At 40.2% G+C, this 23,338-nt stretch overlaps 1 protein-coding gene across 4 annotated transcripts; it reads right to left on the reverse strand.

Moving 5' to 3' along the window:
• Positions 1–599: 599 nt before the first annotated feature.
• Positions 600–17,301, reverse strand: ncaldb (neurocalcin delta b). Of its 4 annotated transcripts, none has more exons than XM_030412469.1 (4): positions 17,084–17,301; positions 6,602–7,028; positions 3,651–3,756; positions 600–2,700 (listed from the first exon to the last, which is right to left on the reverse strand). In XM_030412469.1, exons 2-4 carry the CDS (start codon positions 6,977–6,979, stop codon positions 2,606–2,608), a joined length of 579 nt encoding a protein of 192 aa, XP_030268329.1. In that variant the 5' UTR covers positions 6,980–7,028; positions 17,084–17,301; the 3' UTR covers positions 600–2,605. The 4 variants fall into 4 exon arrangements, with proteins under 4 accessions (XP_030268329.1, XP_030268328.1, XP_030268327.1 ...); XM_030412468.1 differs by having other exon boundaries at positions 6,602–7,031; positions 17,084–17,299; XM_030412467.1 differs by lacking the exon at positions 17,084–17,301 and adding an exon at positions 16,760–16,806.
• Positions 17,302–23,338: the final 6,037 nt, after the last annotated feature.

Consider the following 23,338-nt stretch of genomic DNA (forward strand, 5'->3'; position numbering starts at 1 on the left):
TGTTCTGTGCATGCTAACATGTAGCAGGGGCTCAGCTCCCTTAAAAAGTTGGAGCTGAGGCTGCACCGGTTTCTTCAAGCTAAATGCTCACATCAACATTCTCACAAGGACAATGCTGACATGATGATATTAAAGGATACATTCACCCAAAAATTAAAAGTCTGTCGACATCAACTCAGTCCCCTGCCGATGGAAAGTCGGGTGCAGTTCTGTAGTCAACAAAACATTTTGAAACTGAAAATCAACATAAAACGGCTCCATACCGCTTAATCTCTAAATCTGCGAGATCCAAAATGGATATGATGTGATTTACACCGATTTCAAAGCCATTTCTCAGCTGCCAAGCTGAAAGCATTAGCAAGCTCCCCGTCTGAAAAGGGTGCATGAGCCTGACAGCACGTCAAGGGTGTAAAAATTGTCTTTTCAAATCAGTTTGGACCCACGATGTGGAGCCATTTTATTTAATTTTTGGGTTAACTTACCATTGAAGCAGATATTATGTTAACATTCTAACAGTTGTCAATTTTAGCCTCGTTTAGCAGGTATTTGGTCATAAACCCAAGTATCGATATATATATTAAAAAAATACAATACAATCATCAATTTTCCCATTTTGCCTTTATTGGAATAACAAAATGGACATCCTACACATAACACATAATGCGAGTTAACAATACAAAATCTACAAAATGATACAGTGACAAAGTTTTTTGTTCGACAGGTAACAACTGTACAGTATAAATGGATACAATACTGTGTTTTCTCTTTTATTTATTCATCTATATTTGGCACTTGACCACATGATGCTATTGAAGTGAAATGTGGGACTGAAGTACCTGATCACCAACATGAAATGTGCAGAAGCCCAGAGAATTTATCACAACTGTTTTCTTTTCCCAAAGTCATTATTCATCCCCCTGTGGAGACTACTGTATCTCATGGTGTTTTCAGAGCAGCAGGGAGGGGCGGATGTGAATGAAGCGGAACGGAAGCAGTAAAGAGCTGTCAGTAAATCCTGCAAAAACACAGCGGGGTTTGGTGGATGCTGTTCGCCAACAATGTCAGCGCTTTGAATGAAAGTATCTGTAATCTCCATCGTCACAGCTGCACTCAAATGGTCTATTACAGATGCATTTGAGATAAATTTGGTACAGATGAGGAACACAAGTGTGCGCACATTTGCACGAAACCTGAAATTTGCAGATGTTGCCGTTGCACTTTAAATGATGCGTGCACCATTTGGAGACTGTTTACACTCCATTTACACACAGCACAGTACAAACTTAATGACTGCCGATGTTCACTTGCTGTTGGGGAAACATGATGTCATTTAGATGTGGAGGAGTGGGGACCAAAATGAGATCAATTCCTCTCTCAATGTAGCAGTGGATATGCAAAGCTAAATTGATAGCAATATGTGTGGTCCTCTCCTTTGTTTTTACCTCTCTATCATAAATATGAGTGAATATACTGTACAACTTTCTTTCATATCATATTCGTCAAGTAAAAGACAATAAAATGTCGTTCCAATAATTTATACATCAACATTTTAACGTGAATTTCTTCCACTGCGGCAAATCGCCCACAATGTCATCACAGAGTAAAAGAATATATAAGTACATACTATATATTCATATAACATCTAACTTATTTTTTGCTGATACAACCATATTTGAAGAAAAAGAATCACAGCTCGGTTTATACGCTTATGTCAAGTTCATGTTTTCATCAGTAAAATGTGTGTTTATCTGAAGTGTGTGTGTTGATTTCTGTCAGAACTTGGCATAAAAAGTCACCTTCAAAAGAAACAGATGGTTGTAAATCTGTAGTCAAAATATTCCCCTTCATTTAGAAATCTGAGTCAGTTTTTGGTTTGATGCAACATTCCTCCAAAAGGATACTTAAAAAAAAAAAAAAAAAAAAAAAAAAAATCGTCCTTTTCTTAAACTAAAAGTCCCAGATCTCTCGTCTAGATAAACCATACTGTAAGCTGTGAACACTTGACGTCCCAGACTCACTCGCTTCATTTCATCCAGTGTTAACGTTGAGTTGGACTACAATACTTTGAAAAGATCCGTCCATCATCACACAACAACCCGAGTCAGTTAAAAGAGACCAAAAATGCTGCACGATTCCCTTTAAAATCAGGAACAATGCTTTTAAAAAGAACAAATAAAAGAATAAAAATAAAACAGCGAACTTGGATGCGGCTCAATGTACGTCACGAATCCGTTGGGATTATCCTCGCTGGCCGTCTTCTCCGACAGAGATAGCTCAGCTCTGATTCAGTGTTTAACAAGTCTTTGATGGGATTTCAGTCCTTTGGGATATATTTGTACCGTAGATGAGACCCATGCTGTCTGACCACGTATAGAGGCACATGTACAGTATGTGCATGTCAGCGTGTGAAAGATTATATATGCGTCAGGCTTTGGTATTTGTAGTATGTACAGCTGCGTGGCGGCTATGTAATGCATGTGAGTGTGTGTACATTTGCCTCTATAGCTCAAGTGATCAAATATCAGCCAGTCCAGGTGGGTCAGATGGGAGAGATTTTGAATATTTGTTAAATTAATAGAACTACAATGTGAAAAAGTCCAGTTTTCTACTGCCCGGCACTGCTGGGATCGCACTGAAGCAGTCGGACAATGGAGGGGTCGCTCTTCGCTCCCTCGACAAACTCCTCCAGGGACAGTTTACCTGAGAGAGAGAGACACAGAGAGAGAGATTAGAGTTTATTGTTTAATGGCGTTGTTTATTCATTACAGGAGATCTTAGCTGATCAAAAACTGATTGAATGAGCACAGACATTTTAGCAGGTCTTTCATAACAATATATTTAGGTAATTTACTCTTTTGAATGGATTTAACTTGGAATGCAAGACAATAAGACCAGTGTTGCCAGATGAAGCGATATTTTGCTTCTCTAATTGGATTGGTTTTGGACATTTTGTGATTATCTGGGTTGTGTTTTTAGCACTATTTGGTTTGTGTCCCGTGAAAAGTGAGGCTATATTCAAATGAATGGGCTCATTTTCTCCTCTGTGTGGCGTGATTTTTAGTCACGCAGGTTTACTACAACTAGGTCAAAACCCTTTTCCCTATTCAAATCATCATTCAGTCATGGCCTTGTGATAAAATGTCAACATATGTAAAGACTTATAACAGGGAGTTAGTGCTTTTTACTTTAATGCTTTTTCAAGATCTTTTATAAAAAAAAATTTAAGTGAGACTTTCTGAGAAATCATCTTTTTAAAAAGGTAAGTAGCGCATCGTCCAAGAGGCAGGTTTTTATAGGAGAATACTGTTATTTGGATGAGTGCTAGTATAAAATAAAAAATACAATATTTGGGTCAGAGGTAGGTTTTAAATTGTCTTACAGCGGAAATCTGGACTTTGACACAGACAAGCTTGACAAAAACATAATCTAAAAATAAATAACAACAAAATATTTATGGCAATTAAAACCTCAAAATTGACACTAATGAATTTTAAGGCCTTGTTTATGATAACAGGGCTGATTCAGGAATGCAGAAGTCATTGCTTTAATCGAAAAAGATGTTTTAATTCTATTCAGTTGAAGGCTTTAAAGAAGCTTCAGTTTCAAGAGGAAACTGCAGCAGACTGAAACACAGCCTGAGGAAGGCTTACCATCTCTATTTGTGTCCATCTGCCTGAAGATCTTGTCTGTGCGTTTCTCAGGTGTGCTCTCATCCTCAGGCATCTTCATCACAGAGGAAACCATCTTGTAAATAGCCTGAGGAGAGAAGAGAGAAGAGAGAAACATCAGTATGTTACTATAACAGGCAAATTAAAGCTTTTGCTGACTGTATTTATAAGAACAGTTTTTCTGGTGACTTCTATGAACTTCTCAACTTTGTTTAAGTAGGCGTAGCGCATTCCGAATGGTAGGTATCTCATATGACACGACCATGACGAGCGCACACACTGATCGCATTTCAAATCAGTTGTTCCAGCCAGAAGTTCGACTGCAAGGTTGTATGAAGCAATGTTGCATCAGCCGGATTGTCGCAGGAAAAGAAAACGTCTCACTGAAATATATATACAACCCATCAATCACCTTATCTCTTCTCGGAGCAAGAGAGAGATAAAGAATGACTTTCATTTATGTAGAATGGCTCTGGATGATTTGACAACAGTGAAACAAACGGCAAGTTTAGTTTATTAATTAGATGATTAAACAAGTGTGTGTGTTTAGATTATTTAAGATATTTAAAGCAGAAGCTGTTATTTTTTATTAATATTTGTTGCAAATGTTTGTCTCTCACCCGCCCCATGATCCCGCACTGTCTTCATTCATCTTTCTATTGGTCACTTTAACCTTCGAACGTGTGAAATATTCCTCATAATGATGAAGAGTTTCTTGGATTATCCGTCCAAACAGCAATGCACCATAGCTGCTATGTACATCTGCCTCCAACACACACACACACACCCCGATTGTGGCTACTTGGGAGTGCAGGTGTCACGTAATCTTCATTATCAGTTAGTTTGTTTGTTAATTAGTGTTGTGATTAGTTGGTTTTAATCCATACAATGACAAATGTCTGACCAGCAGCCACGAAATCTAAAGCATTTAAAGATAAGAAATGAGCAGCTGCTAGCCTTTTGAGAATGGCAATCAGCAAATGTTTGGCATTTGTACAAGATAAATTAAGAATTAATCATAATAGATTACATTTCTGTTAATCAGCTAATCAATTCATCACGTGATTGCTGTTACCGGGGGAGTTTGTTCAGCCATGTTATTATCATTTTGTTGCTAATTTGACAGCTGTGCTGAGGAAAAGGTAACTGAATCAACAATTAGCTGAATATGTGCAGTGAAAGATAAGATAATGCTGCACTACAGTTGAAACAATTTGTAGATTAAATCTAGTCACAGAAAATTAATCCATTACTGGAATTTATTAAGCAGTAATGGCATGTTACAGCTTCTTGCATGAGGGGATTTGGTTCTTTTCTGCTTTTTATACTGAATTTATTTGGGTCTTGGACTAGCAGACAGACAGAAATTGGAAGACATAACCTGGATTGTAACAAACACATGTTTACTTCTCATCATGGATGAGGGAAATAACATTTTACTTTAGCTTTACAGTAGGTGAAGTCCACTTGTATCTGTGCTGGGAAAGAGCATGTATAGTCTATTTATAAAAGTGACCGCAGAGTGATGCCACTTGCAGCAGGCCGGCACTTCTCAAGCGCTCCCCTTCAAAAGAGAGTTGAATCTAGTCAGCTACGGCAAAAGTAACGGTGAGTCTACTGTAATTACTGCCAACGCTGGTCAAGTGCATCTGTATCCTTGTATACGCTTGGCTCCTTATAAAATGTAATCCTTCTGCCATGCATTATCATAAAGCATCCTTCATTAATAGAAACATACAGGGGTGTGAAAACACAACACTGAGAAGGGTTAGGCTTTTCTGATTTCTCTGGATCACATAATAGAGTTCTGATTCATCCATCAAACTAAGTTTTAAGTATGCCCTCCACTCATTCCAATCACTGCAACCCAAACTCTGATCTTCAAATCAAGCCAACTCAACAAGTCAGCGGTAAACAGATCTGTGTATTGTGGATGCACGGACGTGAATTGAAAGTGAATTCATCCATGACTGAAAGCCAAGACAACACTGTAAAAATCTTTCGTGCATGTGAGGTTCTACTTTCCTATTCCCTCTTTGCAGTTCTCATGCCTGACTTCTGCGTTTGTTGATGTTGATATTAATTTGCCATCTGTATAACGTTTGTATATTGGAGTAAAATCTGGTTAATAACCATTAGATCTAAACTATGTTGATTATAAAATTACGCGTCCCATCTTCTGTACATAACTAATAGATGCACTGATAATATACGGCCCTTTATTGGGATTAATGGGTATTTTTCCTATGTATCAAGACATCCAAGCACGTAAACGCACCTGCTCACTCCACACAGACACCCTGTGAATAAAAAAAACACTGTCTTGGAGAATGTGATTACACATTCTTAGGCACTCTGCTCGATTTAGCACCACGATGTGTGACATAACAACATGCGTAAGGGATTGTCGGTGTTTGCGACTGTGTCTGTGCTTTGACAGAAGTCTAAACCATTTATCCAATAAGAAGAGGAGCCTGTGTGAGACTATTTGGTGTAAAGTAACAGGAGCTGCTGAGGAAACCATGGGGGGGGGGGGGCAGTTGCTGGATGTAGTGCTGAGTCAATATGAGGATCAGAGGACGGCCGCTCCCTTCTAGAAATACACCACAGCCAAGACTTATTTAGAGCCGTCTGTGGGTCTGAAAGGAACTGCTGGTTTCTAAAATTACACAGCGGCTGGTTTTCCTGCTGCGGGCAGTCAAATGGTGCAGAACACAGAAGCAGATGGATATATGGTGTAGCAGCTGGTGTGGATGGCTGAGCAAAAATGTTGCTTCGCTGAAGGGTTAGTTATAGGACCAGGGAACATGGCGCTACTATGAAGGCATGTGATGGCCACTGAAAGACTAGAGGGCTATGTAAAGCTAGAGAAGCTGCATGTCAGGAGAACGAAGGATGGAGGGAAATGAAGAATGTCAATAACAGAAACCCACCGATACAATCTCCAGCATCTCCGCCTTGCTAATGTATCCGTTCCCGTCCAGGTCGTACATGCTGAACGCCCACTTCAGCTTCTGGTCCAGTCGGCCACGTGAGGTCACGCTAAGGGCAATGATGAACTCCCTGAAGTCGATAGTCCCGTCACCGTTGGCGTCAAACGTGCGGAAGACGTGCTCGGCGAACTTGGAGGCATCTCCGTAAGGGAAGAAGTTGGCGTAGATCTTCTTGAACTCTTCCATGGAGAGCGCGCCGCTGGGGCAGTCCCGCAAGAAGCCCTTGTACCACTCGGTGATCTCGTGCTCGGTGAAGTCCGTGTTGTCCATCAGGTCCTGCATGACGTCGGGACGGAGCTTGCTGTTCTGTTTGCCCATGGTCGCTGCTTCTGTTGAGGCTTGTGGGTGGTGTGAGGGGCGATTTAGGCTGCTGACAGTGTGGAGGAAAGAGAGAGAGACGGAGACAGAAAAAAGGTTGTTAGGAATAATCTGAAATGACCTTGAGCCTTTTTGATACAAGAGGGGGAGGAAAGACGGGGATGAGGGACAAGATGCGAAAAGGAAAACACTTAAAGTCTTAATCCCCATTCACATATTCAAAAACCAGGAGGAACTTCTTCTGTGGCAGCCGTTTTAGATGCTGAAATAACAACATTTGCGCTGTAGCTGCAAAAAAGGAGACTGGTGGACTTGTGAGAGTCAACCAAAAACACATGAAAGTTTTTTTTTTATTTATATCTTCTTCTGTTACTGAATGGCATACATATGATGAAAAATAAGTCTTCAGGGTGTGAATGCAAGTATTAGCGTTCCTCCTTAAGGCAGACTGTAAAACTAAAATAACATAGCCAACACTTGTAAGCTGATCTAACAACTGAATGTGTTACTTCTGCAATTAGATCTGGTGTATGACCACAACAGAAAATGTTATCCAAGTAGCAGCAGACAGCAAAAACAAGTGAGAAAAGTCAAATGTGTCCTCTCCAGCAATCAACCACAGCTCTGGAACACACAAGATACTAGATACAAAGATACAAAGAAAAACAGGTCGATAAAGTGGAGTATGTGGTCTCATGAACATGCACAGCAAAGTTCACTTTCCCATGCACCTGCGACACACGACCACCACCTTTTCAAGGTGCACAAACACCACAGACACTTATAGCGTAGCAACACCCACCGTTGATAACCCCAAAGCATGCCAGTATGTCTGTGCAATGCAGATGCACCTTCCATTTCCTGCAGGAACTACAATGCCGATGCCGACACACACAAACACATCCTAATCGTCAAGATAGTTCATTGACCTTGTTTTTTTATGAGGCGCATCAGATAAAACATGCATAAAAAGACACGCCATCTAGCACTAGATCCAAGTCCAGAGCAGATCCAACTTGGTGTGCCTGACCCAAACTGCGCTTCTCTGGAACTAATGGGTCTTGGCAGAAAGAGAAGACAGAGTCTTCAACACCCAACAGAAGATGCGATTCATCAGCTTACTCTGCAGCTAATGTCCTTAGCGCTTTCCCGTCAGGCCACTAGCTGCTGCTGAGCTCACCAGGCTAAAGACAAGAGGAAGGCTATTCTAAGCTCAGCCGAAGATAATGACAGATAAAAAAAAACGGCGATGTCGGGTCAGGCCAGGGCAAATTACCGTTCAGGTAGTTTATTCCAGAGGGAGAAGTTAAGATTTATATTTCCAGTCAGCGTTTGTGGCTTTTCTTACTTTGTTAAAAGAGCTACACCACGAAAAGGATGGTTCATTAAAATTAAAGAATAGAATATGTATCTACTTAAAGAGAACTTAGTAATATAACAACATTTCTTGGTTTTCTCAGAATTTCTTACAAACTTAGCAATGATTTTAATAACCAGCAGATAAATCCATATTGAACATAATCAGCTTTAGTTCTTTACAAAATAGTTCAGAATAAGCTCCTGTTCAACCAACAATAACAGTAAAATCCTGCTTTTGCATTAATGCATGACTAATTAAAATCTAATGAGCTATAACACTCTAGTAAAACAGTCAGTTTTAATGAAGTGGAGGATCTGAGCACTTCCTTCCCCACGGATCAAGACTTATTAAAAAAGGAGATTCCACCATGTTGACTTCCCTGAAAGTGTGTGCTTCAGCAGGAAAAATATCTTCTTGCCATTAACAATGAACTAAGTATTAATGAAAAGGGCATCAACAGTGAGAAACTCGACAGGAAACACTTTAACAAAACAGCAAACAAACATGCAACAAATACAAGTATGCAAAGACAGAGTTTTGGAAAAAAAGGCCATTCTGCGAAAAAATTATTTAAGTGAAACTGTGAATAGTTAGATTTGCAGTTTTAATCATTTATCCTGCATTTTCATCATTTTTGTTACCTGCTAATGCACCGACTCTCTCTTTGTCTTTGTCTGCCTTTATTTCACACTCACATGTTCCATAAACAGCCAGCTATAATCCTTTAATTAACTCAGGGTAAACAATGAGCTGAGCAAAGTGGCAGCCACCTCTAATGAGGTCCCTGCTGCTACCTATAGTTCACTTCAATGCCAGCGCGAATGCTGCAGCAGTGCGAGAGGCAGATTAACACCTGTTTACAGCCTCACCACTCCTGGAACACGACGCAGCAGCAGCTACACAACAGGGGGTCCAGCGTGAGCCGCTCATGTTCAGAGTGAATGTGTGTCTGCCTTTAAATTAGACTGACGCAAACAGTCCAGGCCTGAGAGGGGCGACATGGGGACTGGCGAAAGGGAAACGTGAATGAATCCAACAGCTCTTACAAGTTTACAACTGGAATATTCAAAACATCTCAACATATCCACGGTACAATCACACTTTCTGCTGTAAATAGACATCTACAAAGAGGTTCAATGTGTTCTGTCCTCGGGGTGGAAATTCAAGTAGTATTGTTCCTGCTTTAACCATGTCCTAAGCTAAAAGAAGCCATAAAATACTTGTCAGCTGATTCGGCGACTAAATCTGTTACTTCCTCAATGTGACTTTCCATTTGAGCATTATAGAAGCTGTTAAGTACCAATAAATAGAACAAATAAGGAAACAAGATAAGGTCAATTTGTCTTGGTGCCAGAGGTGTAAACTGAACATCGAATGCACACAGCTCTAAACCTACAACATTAAAAAAAAAAACACACAACAAAAACATTTAAACGTGATTTTAACTGAAAGCTGACACATACAATCCCCTAATACAGTGAATGTAAAATGTTTTATATATTTTGCTGCAGTTTATGAGCTCTCAGTGGAAGTTCATGTATTTTATAAAGCCACAACCAAATGTAGTTCTTATATCTGTCATTCTAAGTCTTAAAGCCATGAAACATATAAGTGCAAAGACCCAAGAATCAGCAGACGTGATCCGTCTTTCTTTGTGGTCTTGTGTTTTCCTTATATAGTCTATTAATCATTCACCATAGAAACTAAGCATACACAACAACCTAAACATTGTTTTTTCCCACTTATGTGTGCTCTGTCGAAATTAATTTCCTTATCTCACCTCAGGCCTGGTTCACTTCAGTATATAAATAATTTCTGGTGTCTAACAATCAACAGGGAAAAGTACACACACACACACATTCGCATGGCACACACTTTCATTCATAAATCCGTTCATTGCCTGATGTTGTGGCCACATACTGTGCAATCTGCGTTTTAATTGCTTAAGTGCGTCCATGATTATTTTGGCGAGAGAGTGGACAACAACAACAAAAAAGGCACAGATAATTTACATAGCGCCTTTAATTCACAATAGCATTTAGTGCTCAGAGTGACGGCCTGTTTAATTGTCTGCTTTTAGCTTCCGTCCTAATCACACAGAGTCCTTTCAGGCAAACGTTTTACACATTAATGTGGAGGAACAGAGGCAACAAAAAAGCTTCTCGGTCAATTTCATCTTAATGAGCAAGGGAAGGTTAATAAGGGTTGTTCTTACTGCGTCTACAACAACAACAACAACAACAACAACAACAACAACATGAGTTACTGGACATAATGAGTTAGAATACTAACATGTGTTCATGTGTAATAAAGACTAAAGTCTATAAGAAAACTATAAGAATATATTATGTAAGATAAAATATATTACATTTACAATTACTTGAAAGAGAGAAAAGAAGCCTAACATTTGAGAAGCTACATAAAGCTGATCAATTTATATGTTATGGTGTCATTTTAAACTCTATATTAATGACAACAATAACATAAATATATCCAATTCTAAGTTCCTTTTATATGACCTAAAAACACCTTGCATACAGAAAATAAGCCAAAGAAAAAAAACTGTGGAGGACCCAAAAAATAGTGTTTCTACGCTGGCATACATTATCAAAAATGCCAAATGTTCCTTGTTTCCAGCTTCTAACATCTGAGGAAATGTTCCATTTCTTTGTAAACTGAGTATCTTTGGGTGGTTTAGACTGTAGAATACCTCTCCTTGGGCTCTGGGATATTATAATCCCCACTATATATCGATGAATCATCAACATATTTATTAGTTGCTGCTCCTTTGCCTTATATTAACTGATCTTTGTCTCACACGGCGTGCTCTGTAATTACTACAACACTACTACATACAAAATGTCTTGCTTGTTCTACACGGATGGGTGTCTGTATGGAGTTTGCATGTTACTCCCTGTGGGTTCTCATTTCCTCCCACAGTCCACAGGCAGAAGGTAGATTTTTATTGTTGACAACTACTTTCATTAACACTCTCTCCCAGCTGAAGGTTTTTGGAGTATTTGGAGCTCAAGACCTCCAATGAACATCCCAAGTCGCCCTAAGAACTTGGCTATTTCTGACTGTGAGAGATCACTGCCCACAATTAACTGTTAAGACTCTTACCTGCTGCTGGCAGACCTTCGCTGGCACTGTTACATAACCAAGGCTTTGTCAATTTGACAGATCACATGGTTAAGCCAAGTTTTCTAGCATCTCCTGAGGTCGAGACAAGTTGGAGAACACCAGAGGATTTGTTGAACCTCCTGAGTGTGTCGGAGAGGAGAGGGAGCCTGAGATAAGAGTTGTGACCTCTGTGCCGGTATTAACCAGCAGAGAACAGGTTGTCACTTTCAGTTTCTAATAACACTGACAGTATTCACAAGATCAACCTGCTGGCTCACAGACAGACTTAACACCTAAAATCAGCGACAGGCCCCTCTGCACCATGTTCTTGCTCAGCTAAGGACAATATCGTGAGGCAATATCATCAAGTGGAGAATCAAAGCAGAGAGAAGTTTCTAGAGACAAATGGCGAAAGATCTCTTTCTTAAAGATTCTCTTCTACTCTTACGCTTTCATACTCCAAACATACTATATAATTGATGGGTTAATCAAGATAATAATGAATAGAATAAATGATTAGCAGAATAATCATCAGTTGTAAGTAAACATGCCTAAGAATATCACCAAGAACGGTTGAGTCAATCCCAGGTCCTCTACACGGCATTCATCCCAGAACATCTTGCAGCCCTCTTACGTAACTCTTAGAAGTTGCCATTTATATCCTGCAGGTAAATCTTAACCCAGGAGTACCACAGATAATCCAAGAAAAGAGAGGAGAGGCCTGGGGGGGGGGGAATGAGAGCCAGAGTGAATGAGAGATCACAGATAGTGAGCTTATGAATGATACATTCATAATGCAACACGATCCGTCTGTGAGGGCGCTCATTCTTTAGGCAGGCGATTATAAGACCCGCCAGCTCCGCAACCTGATATTCACACAAAAGTGAAAATTTAGTAATCAATGTTTCATCTCAGCTCCAATATTTGGATATCTGAAGTGAAATCTCTCAGGTCAGACGAGGACAAATTGGAACATGCTGCAGGATCTGACTTCAGACTACAGCACTACACTACTAAAACACAGTCCAGCAACAGGTTTGCAGCAGCAAAATATATGACCCAAAAACGTCTAATTCTCTAAACCCACCGTCTTAAATGTAAACATTTTCTGGTTTCTTCACACTTCTGTGATACTAAATGGAATATCTTTCAGTTGTGGCCAAACCAAGCCATTTTACATTGTTGTCATCCACATGAAGACATCACTCTCAATCTCTACAAGCAATCTGCTTTCAACAGAACTGTAATGCTTCGAGAATTATTTTGTGGACAGATTCTGCACCACACTTCAAACAAAGCGACTGGCAGGTTCTGCCAAGTTTCTGTAAACTCATTTCATTTCCCCCCAGTGCCTTTCAAAGCATCTCATCCTCACTGGGATGGACTGACCTTTGGTGCCTGAAAATGAAACCGTCAAACAGAACAGTAGAGCCTTGTAATCCCACGTACATTGTGTTGAACTTCTTTTTCAAAGATCAACATCAGTGTCATTAAAGTTCAGTTCAGTAATGATTTTTTGCCTCAAACTTAGGCTCTGTCCCCATGTACACGAGTATTTCTCGAAGCAAGGCTTTTTCTACGTGTTTTGGCCTTTTGTGAAAAAGTAAACAGACCTTTTGTGAAAACTCCTTCCAGGGAGAAGACATTCAGAAACACTGTTGAGAGTGTTTACATCTGAACAGAACATAAACACAGTTTTTTGAAAGGATGATGCAGACAAACACGTTTATCTGTAATTGTAGCAACATTGATCAGCAAATGTGAACTGGGAGTATATGTTTGTACGGAATGGATGTTATATTGTTTATATGTAGAAAGACACAATAAGGGAGGATAATACAATGTGTGTGTTCACGTTTTTCTGCCTCGTTCTCAGCAATTTCTGTACCTCAGCAATCGACCAGAGTACGAGCATGCTCATGTTATATGCGTTTTCAGTGTGCTGTATGATCGCAGGTTATTTCTGAAAGGGTGCTTAAATGCTCATTAAACTCTTTTTACAAAAATACCTGTATACATGTGGACTAAGCCTTAAATCTTATCTAGTGCTGCTTGTCAGAAACTGAAAGCTCCACCTACAGGATGTTCAACATCCACACATTACTCAAGTGTTGCAAGCAGCTGAGCACCAAAAGCTTGTACAGTATGTGATAAATAAACTGCACTGTAAAAACTTGGAACAAATGAATAAAATAAAAACAAATGGGTTAAAATGTGTTAGCCTTCCTTCTTGTAAGTCTGATGTGTATGAACTCAGAGGTGGCAGACTGGCTGGTTTCTCACTTCTGGTTTTTCACCATCTACATCTGACTGAAAACATCTTTAAAAAGGGTCTTCTGGTGATCAAGTCTGATCTGCAGCACATTTCTAAACCAACCATCCAACACCGTCACAGCATGGCAGCATAGCTGTCGGAGCACCCGTGCTCACGTTACAAGTATCATGAGGAGCGCTGTTCAGTGTGGCGTGCTTTAAGGGCTCATTGAATATCGGAGTGCAACTCTATCTCCTGTGTTATTTAGCGTAAGGTCAGAGCTGGTCCACTGTTGGTCCAACCTGTACCAGAGAGGCTCAGAAGGTGAGATAATGGTAAAAATTAGACTGGTAAACAACTATGAGTGAAAGTAATCTTGCTGGTTTGTAATTCTAACTGACTTAAATTACATGTAATAAACGCAAATCAAATTAAAATGTGAACTCCACCATCTTTAATTAAAACCGTCATGCCAAAAAACCGCTAACCATTCACTGATTTCTGCTTCTCAAATGTGAAGATTCACCCGGTTTTGTCGGCCCTATAGGACAGCAAGTTTAACATCTTTGGGTTGATGGTTGGACAGAAAACCCACTGTGAAGATATCACCTTGAACTACAAGAAATTGAGATGACCATATTTTTGACTAAATGATGAATCAAGACAATAATCATCGGATTATTTAAAAAAAATGGAAATAATAATCAGTTGCAGCCTTGATTCAATTTTGCAGCTTCCTCCACTGCAGGAGAAACGGTTTCAGATCAAACTGAACTCTCATAAAACAGATAAAAATAGAAGCCACTTCCTCTGACACTAACTAATGTTTGTGTTTATCGCAATATCACCTTTAAAACGGTCTCCATCTGCGCTTTCAGTGGATATCATTGGGATCTGCATATTGGTAAATGCGTCGACAAATCTGGCTATTCAAATGCAGCAAAGCTCTTACAGCTTTCTTGATAATGTCTAAACGATTTGTTTCCATCACTAAATGTTGCCCAAAAATCCCGTCCGTGCTGCCTTTCAGAACACTGAGACAGCAACTTCATCATAATGCAGCACACATGAGCTCCCATTGTCAGCCGGAGAGCTTCGTGCGTCAAGGCGCTGCAGAAAACCACAATCATGACAGAGAAGCCATTATGAGGGAGCGAATGAGAACAAGATAAAAAAAGTGTCACTGACAACAACTGCAAGAAGGCAGGCTGAGCTGCGGAACAGACTCACAGGATTGGACAAACACACACACGCAGCAATTTGTTACTGATTGCATGAGGAGGCTGCTATTTACTTTTCACTGAATATCTAAATGTGTGTCTCTCTGAAACAGCCTGTTGTAGAGACAAAGGCTGCAGAGATAGAAATGTCAATCTGTCCGATGACTAAACAACTACTGCACCCCCCTCTGCTAGTGATATCTGCTGCACAGCATGTGTGATATGTGGGTTTCCTATCCCAAATATCATCCGTTTGACAGGCCATAAACCTCTTTTCTTTCCGTCTCATTCTTTTATCTCAGCATCTGAAGCTCTCCCTTGCTCTTTCCTCCTTCAGTTTAATCCTCCTCTCAGCCTTGCTTTCACCCAATCACTCTCCCCGCCGCTTCCTCTAAAAAGGTCTAATTCAATTCAAAAGAGCACCGACTGCAGCCCAGACGAGCATAACTACAGAGGATGCTGCCAGTGTGGTCATTCCGGCCCAAAACAAACCCACAAGACACCCACGCCGATGAAAATAGAACATCTGTTCAAATTTAGCGTATGTTTGTATGTAGTTCGGCATCTTGAAATGTTTGCAGGGATGCTTCTGACACCAAGGGGGCTATTATCTCAACTCCACCCATGTGTCAGCTCCTCCACAGGTCTTTACATTTTCTTGCTGTGTTGTGTTGTGCTGCCTGAGGTGGGAGGAGGAGCTGGACAGCAAATTTTGCCACAGTTTTGGTTAAAATTTCCTACAAACATATCAAAGAGCAGAGGCCGCAGGGCTTGAAAGCAAAACTAGATGCCAACTTCTGAGTCTGTATGCGAGTAGCTGTCTTCTGTTTTCTCTGTGAAAGTGAACGGATCTTCTCTCATTTCTCTCAGCAACCATTTCTTTTTTATCAATATGATCAGATGACCTTCACATTTCATTTTTCTCTTTCTGTATCCACTCATGTCTTTACACATTCTCACCCTCTCTGATCACTTTGTGACCACTTTAAAAAAGGGACCCCCACAGGAAATTCTGCCATGAATAGTTCGTGTTTACTCCCCACATCAAAACAAAACCAATGGCACTCAATTACCACAAACCACTACCAGCCCAGAAAAAGTACATTTGCACAGGGCCAGGGCTTTGGCTCCTGGATTGTCTGATGGAAACCTAAAAAACAACTCTGATATTTAAGTAGGACTGCAATTTAATTATATTTTCATTATTGACTAATTTGTAGGCTGTAAAACAAAGTAAAGCACTATACTGTCACATTTGAGAAGCTGGAATGAGTTAAAGTTTCACATTCTTGCTTGAAATATGACGTAGACCATTATCTACCTTCTTAATTTTTCTGTTGATGCACTGATCAATCGATTAACTAACTGCACTACGTTTTTTGTTGCCTTGTTTGATATTCGAAATGTTGAATTCCCCATTTAAGAAGCCCTGCATCTCAAGAATAGTTGTTAAAAACCTATTCACTTACTTTACTTCCAGGTCTCTACTTCCAGGTGTTTCCAGGTGTTTCTGATTTTTTCACAAGCATCAATGCATCAGTTGAATATCACCTCACTGCTACTATACTGTTACTGTACAGTGACTACACAACATGGGGCAGTACCACACACTCCACCAAAGCCATTCATTCACAGGAAAACAAAACATCTCATCTCACTTGTCAGGCTGAAGCACCAACACTCCAGTATTGCTACCTCCTCTCTCCTGCTGCTTGAATCCAGTGACTGACTGATGTGTATTTGCTGAAATGAGATACCCTGCCTCACTCAGCCTTATGTGCTGGCAGGACTGCTTTTTCCCCCCACTTCCTGTCCTCACTCACGCTGCAATGAAATATGGAGACAACAAAAGCATCTCTCCGTTGGTTCCACTCAGGTCAGGAGAAGCAGCCTCATCCGATTAGAGATCTGGGTAAAGCTTCATCCGCTGTTAGCATCTTGTAATGCTGCTGCACTGCAAACTTATGGAAGAAAAGGTCCAAGTGGTGTCATTCGTGTTGTACGTAGAGTTCCTAGCTGTATGGAGACCGATTGAACCTGTAAAGTCATCTCACCTGAGCTCCAAGCAACAGCAGAAAAAAAGTAACAGGAAGCGGGTAAACTGCGAAAGGAAGGACGGGACACAACAACACTAGCGAACAACTTACCTCGCTTTCAAGTTGCTGTGGAGTTCCTGTTAAAAGTGTCTCTAATAGTCCATTACCGGGTGCGATAGGTAAAAGTTTCGGAGACGACAAGACGGGAGCAACAGGTTGCGGGAGGCACAAAGGAGCTGGAGTTTCGCGGCTGCTCTCAGTCCAAACTCTACCAGTCTTTTCCCCGAGCTGCAGCACACAGTCCGCTTAGCCCCACAGCCTCTCACCGTGACGTCAAGAGCCGCACGTCACATGGTGCTGCGGCGGCCAATGGGAAGCCGCGTTGTCCTGGCAACAAAAGCCCAGCACCTGGAGGCCGATTAGCACGTAAAAAAGAAAAAGCTACATAGAAGTTAGCAATTGTTTTTAGGATGAATAAATCCATGAAAACATGGTTATAACATGAACATAATTAGTAGTAGTTCTGAGTTGAACTGCTGTAAATATGTTTGACAATTTAGATAATTTTAAAATATCTCTGTAATATGTTGAAAATAACAATAAACAGTGGTGTCGGTTTGTTTTTGCACACACTAGCTACATTAAAACGCATAATGGCTTTAGTATTTTTGATTATGTGCATATTTATTCTGTTTAGCTTTAATTTGATTTTGATTTATGGTGTACAACCATTTTCTCTATTTAATTTTCCTCTGCTTTGATCCCTTCTGTGCCTTCTTCTCTGTTTGATTCTTTATACTTGACAAGAAATAATCTTAAATCTGAGTGCATTAGCTTTCTCCTGCTTTTGTGCTTGCTGTAAGCAGCCTCTCACTGTCTTCTTTTGAGGTTGTAGTTTTCTTGTGAACTTCTTTTTGATAGTAGAAGTTGTAATATAATGCTGCTTAAAGGAATACAAACATGAAGCTTTATTTAAATTATTTAAAAAGTTTAGAATAGACAGTCTTAGATGTTAGTGCAGCCATACAATGCATGTGTCCTTAGCCTACACTTGTTCAAATTATTGCAATAACAATGCAGTTTAATGCAAATGTAATATCATGCAAATGCATTGTCTGCCTATGATTTTGCATGGATTATGTGTCTTATGTGCGTTGTTGTTTTTCCCTAATGAGGTATATTTGCAACCCAGTCCTTTGCAGGGATTCACATGATAATGTGATAAGTTATTTATTTTTTTGTTTTTTAAAATGTCCTTTGACAACCTTTGCGTTACCTGACACTTCTTCCAGTTGATACTTAATAAGCTTACTTATTTCTGAGTATTGCATGATGATGATGATGAGACAGATTACAGTGACGATAACCACCATGCATTTGCTGTGCGGCCTGGTACAGGTGTTCCCATGCAGGCACATTGGAAGCCATGCTTTGCCTAAGATGATTAGTGGAAGTCAAAGCCACGGGGCTTATTCAGCCGGTGTTCCAGGGAGCATTTTCTTAATGGCCTTATAAAGTACATTGGGAACCCCTGTCTTCTGTTGAGTCAGCAAATCCTGACCGCACAGACCGATGGAAGGATCTGCTGCATTCAAACACTAAACGTAAAAGACACATTTTAAAACATTAATGATACATGAATGCAGTCATCATTTGCGCTTCTAAGAGATAAAATTCCATGTTGCACTTTTTACACCGTTGCATGAGTTCAAGTTAACATCTAACTATGTTGAAATAGCAATAAAGGAGGATATAGGAGTCATATTTCATCATTCGGAACCAATGTCCCTTGAAATTCTAGTGGTAAATTATCTTAAATAAACCCTAACATTGTCATACCTGGAGGTTTATTGAACGGAGATGCATGCATGCATTCATCAGACTAAGGTCAGCATTTCATGCTCCAACAACACTAGAAAAATAAACCTTATCAAACTTGGGCTTGCCATTTTATCGTTAGATGAAAGACAGTAAAGAGATAAAAGGAAATTAAGGGGAAGAGGCAGTTCCTGGTTGTGGTATTAATCCCAAAGCTACATGGACTACCTCATAAAAAAAAATCCAACATTGAGAAGGAACAACAATATTACGTTTTCAAAACAATAATGCCGGAGAGTTTCATGCAATCTGTGATTAGGGGTGGGAATCACAAAGTAATTCATGATACGATTTATGATACGTAATTCTGCACTTTTCAATACATTGCATACAAAAGATACCCCGAAAAGAGCAAAGAGTTATTTACTTTTCAGATTCTTAGCTTCATGCCTATTAATCAAGCACACAGAGTGCAACTTAACCGTGTTCACGTGTGTCATCTCTTAAAACCCTACAGTACATCTATTATTCTGGGTCTTTAATGTCATTGATGTCATCTTTGTTGCCAATTATTAGAAAAGAATTGCTCCAAAAGCTGATGAAACATTGATAAACCAGTTTTTAATGATAGAACAAAGATCACTAATGTCTGACGCCTGCACTGAGGCAGTTTCAGGGTGAGTCACTGAGCGTCATGCTCACATTGTTTTTCATTATACTGTTGTGAGTCTTTGTGATTAACCAGCAGACAACATTGTGATTTGTGATTCACTCTTAACAGAAGTGAGAGCTCATCAGTGAGTTTGACCCTGAGGGAAAGTCCCTGAGTACTGTGGAGCTGCACTGCAAGCTCTGACTAATAGGTTTGCATAATATTGATCTGACTGGCTGTCCATTGAAGAGCAATCCCCAACTCTGCACTCACATACGCACACATATATACATAACATCAGCGAGGCTTGGTCTGGCACAGCTCAAACACCAAGAAGCTTTGAACTGAAGAGCCCGCCTTCTAAATCAGCCGGCCCCATGGCTCTACACGGGCTCATCATTAGGTAACAGCGGCTTTAGAGACCAGGCTAAGTAGCTGGTGCTTGTTTTAAAGAAAGCCACCGAGTTGCACAGTAGAGGAGCAACAGCCTCTTGTCACTGATTATCTGTTACCTAACCAGAGGCAGCTAACCTTCTGTCCCTGTGAACCCGCTGGGGAATCCGGCCAACATTATGAGGTGAGCTAAGCTCTCTGGCAGTCGCCCCCCAGGCTGAGGATGGTGATCTCATCGATAAAAGGCCTCTGGAAGCTACTCAATTAAAAGTTTTCCACAGAAGAATTTAGTCTGGATTACAATGGATTACATTTGTTACTGTTTCTGTTGCAAATTTCTCCAGATTATTTCAAATTACCGAATGACACGTGAAATCATAATCCAGATTATAGATGTTTTTATACATGAAGGTGTCCGCTGTTTCAGTAGACAAAGGGCCACTGGACACCAGAGAGGAGTTGTAATTCCTCCAGCAGTAAATCAATCAATCAGTCAATCAATAAATCAATCAATCAATCAATCAATTAAATAACCTTGGTTGAAAATGGCACTGAGTCAACACAAATCAAAGGTAAAAAAAACACAAAACAAGGAGATATTTTAACAAAGCCCAACAATTCGCAAGTAAAAATCCATTAAGAGTTTTTGTTTTTGATAAAAAGTTTAGATACTTCAAGTATGAAATAGCATACAGTTAAATAAAAGCCCAAAACTTTGCACTTATAGCACAAACTTCCACAGAAACAATTTGATCATTAAATGTGTAATGCCATGACAATTACAAGCAGAGGTTGGGAGTCAGAGAACAAGGCTGTCCCTACTGAGTCGACCTGTGCGTCATGAGCAGCAGACTAAAGCTCATGCTGACTGGATTACCAAGCAGGTGAATTTATTCTCAACCGGGACATGCTGTGAGTTGCGTGTTGAGCTTCTGCAGTAACATTAGAGAGGGTGTGAAGTATGTCTCTGTGTGTGTGTGTGTGTGTGTGTGTGTGTGTGTGTGTGTGTGTGTGTGTGTGTGGTCTCTACAAGACAACAGCACCTGCAGAGGAGGGGATATCCTCCGATCGTGTTCAGGAACAGCCCCGGGGACAACAACACCCGTGGTGTGTGTGGGGGGAGAGAGGGGCCTGAGTCACTAAAGACATGCAGATGTCCACCAACAAGTTCAGCAGGCTGAGTCCCATGGTTGGGTGGGAACAGTGGGAAATGCACATTGAAGGAAACGGAGGCGCAACAAAGACATCCACATTTTACCTTTTCAGAAAACACTCTAACAGGAAAGGACAATTAGTTAAATGCGCCTTAATTCAAATAGTCACCCATGCAAATTCACAACACTGGAAAAAATGCCAACCAATTAATTCAGTGTGTTTTAAAAACATAAAAGGAGTCACTGTTGACATCAGTGCCGAATAGAACAATGATGAAAATGATAATATGGGAAAAAATGGCAAACTTCAATAGAAATAACTAAATATAAATGGTGTTATATACAATATATAGATAGTAAGCCTATTTCAGATAAATGTATTGTACTGGGCTACATTGATCTGATCACTGGAGTTATTAGTTACATTTCAGATTAACATTTTACAGACAAAATGTATAATTAGGGTATAAAACAATGTGTTTAGGATTAAAATGCTGCTCAGCCATATTTTTGGTATTTTAATCTCATTTTGTTCATATTATTGTGCTTTTTCTTACATCATTTTGAACACAAGACTTATACTCATCATGGACTATTTCTAAACTGCTGCAATGTTAATTTTGCTGGCTGTAGATCAAAATTGACAGGATTGTAGCAACATCAGTAAACCTTTTTTAGAAAAGACAAATGAAAAATGCAAGCATCCCAAACGCGGCACCAAACAGGACTTTTGGTCACTGGATGCGGCAGTAGGAAATAATTACAGTAAATATATGTAGAATCTAAAATAAATTGGATTTTCCCCTGTTCCTTGTTTCACCGCAGGATAGTAGATATGACACCGCAGCACGGAGACCACTTACAAAGCCTACAGCAAAGTCCTCTACATTGTTTTGGAGTTTTATTTTTATCTGCTCAGAAGAGGGAGAGCAAACTACACCTTGACTTTAGAGAGCTCTGTGGGGCCGATAAGCTGAGTCAGGATGAGCACTCACGTCAGCAATCTATTATGGAGAGGCAGGGTTTACTTAAGGACTTTTTCACTTAGTGTCTCCTGTGTGCTGTACCGTGACTGGCATGGCACCACAGGCCGGCCCCAAGCCCTCACCTGTGTGCAAAACATGAGACCAGGACATGCAACACAATAAATTCTGTGGCACTAAGATAAGATCCAAAGATATCAAGAGGGGTGGCGGAGTCGAGAACTGTACTTTGAGCAGACTTGATGCATTTTCCCTGAAATGCACAAAAACCTCACGTTCGACCTCCTCATGCCTCCGTTTTTGTTCACTGTTCAGAGCAGAGCATTATCACTAATATTCAAAATGCTGTGTGATGAAGCAGAGATGTTATTCCCGTCTACCACGTGAGTCAGCACTTTGCTAAAAGGCCTCCTGCTGTTCCTACTGATGTGGCGGCGCATCGAGCTGAGCAGTGGCAGGGGAGCTTAATAAAAGCCCAGACGACTCCTGGTCAGTAGAGATAGAGGGGAGGACGAAAGGTTGCAGCCTCAAATAAGCGGAGGAGAGATGCAGAGAAGGGAGGAGGTGGATGAAGAGCAGGGTAGAAACTGAGGGGGTGCCCAGGTGGCAGAAGGGTAGAGGAGGAGGTGAAGAGGAGAGGCTGTGGAGGAGGAGGGGAGGATGAGAGGAGGAGCAGATACTTAAAGTTAAGGTGGTGAGATTATGCAACAGTGAGAAGCAGGTAAGCTGCTGATCTGCAGCTGCGTTGCACACATGGCCTTCACTGATGCTCTGGCTTGTTGCAGGAACACAAGCATGGACATAGACAAAAACATTACGGCTAAACCACTAATGACCCTCAAGCAGGGATGGACTGTAACTAAATACATTTACTTAAGTACATTTTAAGGTACTTGTTCAACTCTTTTATTTTCCCACTCCACTACATATAATTTATATCCTTAGGTACTGGTAACTTTTCAGATTGCAATCTGATAGTAAACAAAACAGCATACAGCATACACATACATGTACAATTAACATTTACTTGTACTTTTGATGCTTGAATACATTCAATATAAGATACTTTAAGACTTCTTGAAGCACTACTCATATTTCACTTTTACCAAAGTAATGGTACTTTATGGCACAATTTACTACACCGTGTCACCGAGCACCAGTGAGCCCGACCACTGAGAAATACAGTACTAGAAATGTAGTATTGACAGATTTTTATACAACTGCTGATTTAACTAAAAAAGTTTTTTTTTTAAGTTTCAGGCTTCAGATAAACTTGCATAAACAATTAATCCAACGTACCTCAAATAAAAGAGAGAGGCGACGTTCAAAAATATAATACATTTTCTCAACGAAATGTGCTTTTAAT

Source organism: Sparus aurata, chromosome 3 (genome assembly GCF_900880675.1).
Source record: "Sparus aurata chromosome 3, fSpaAur1.1, whole genome shotgun sequence".
In the NCBI taxonomy this organism is placed as follows: domain Eukaryota; kingdom Metazoa; phylum Chordata; class Actinopteri; order Spariformes; family Sparidae; genus Sparus; species Sparus aurata.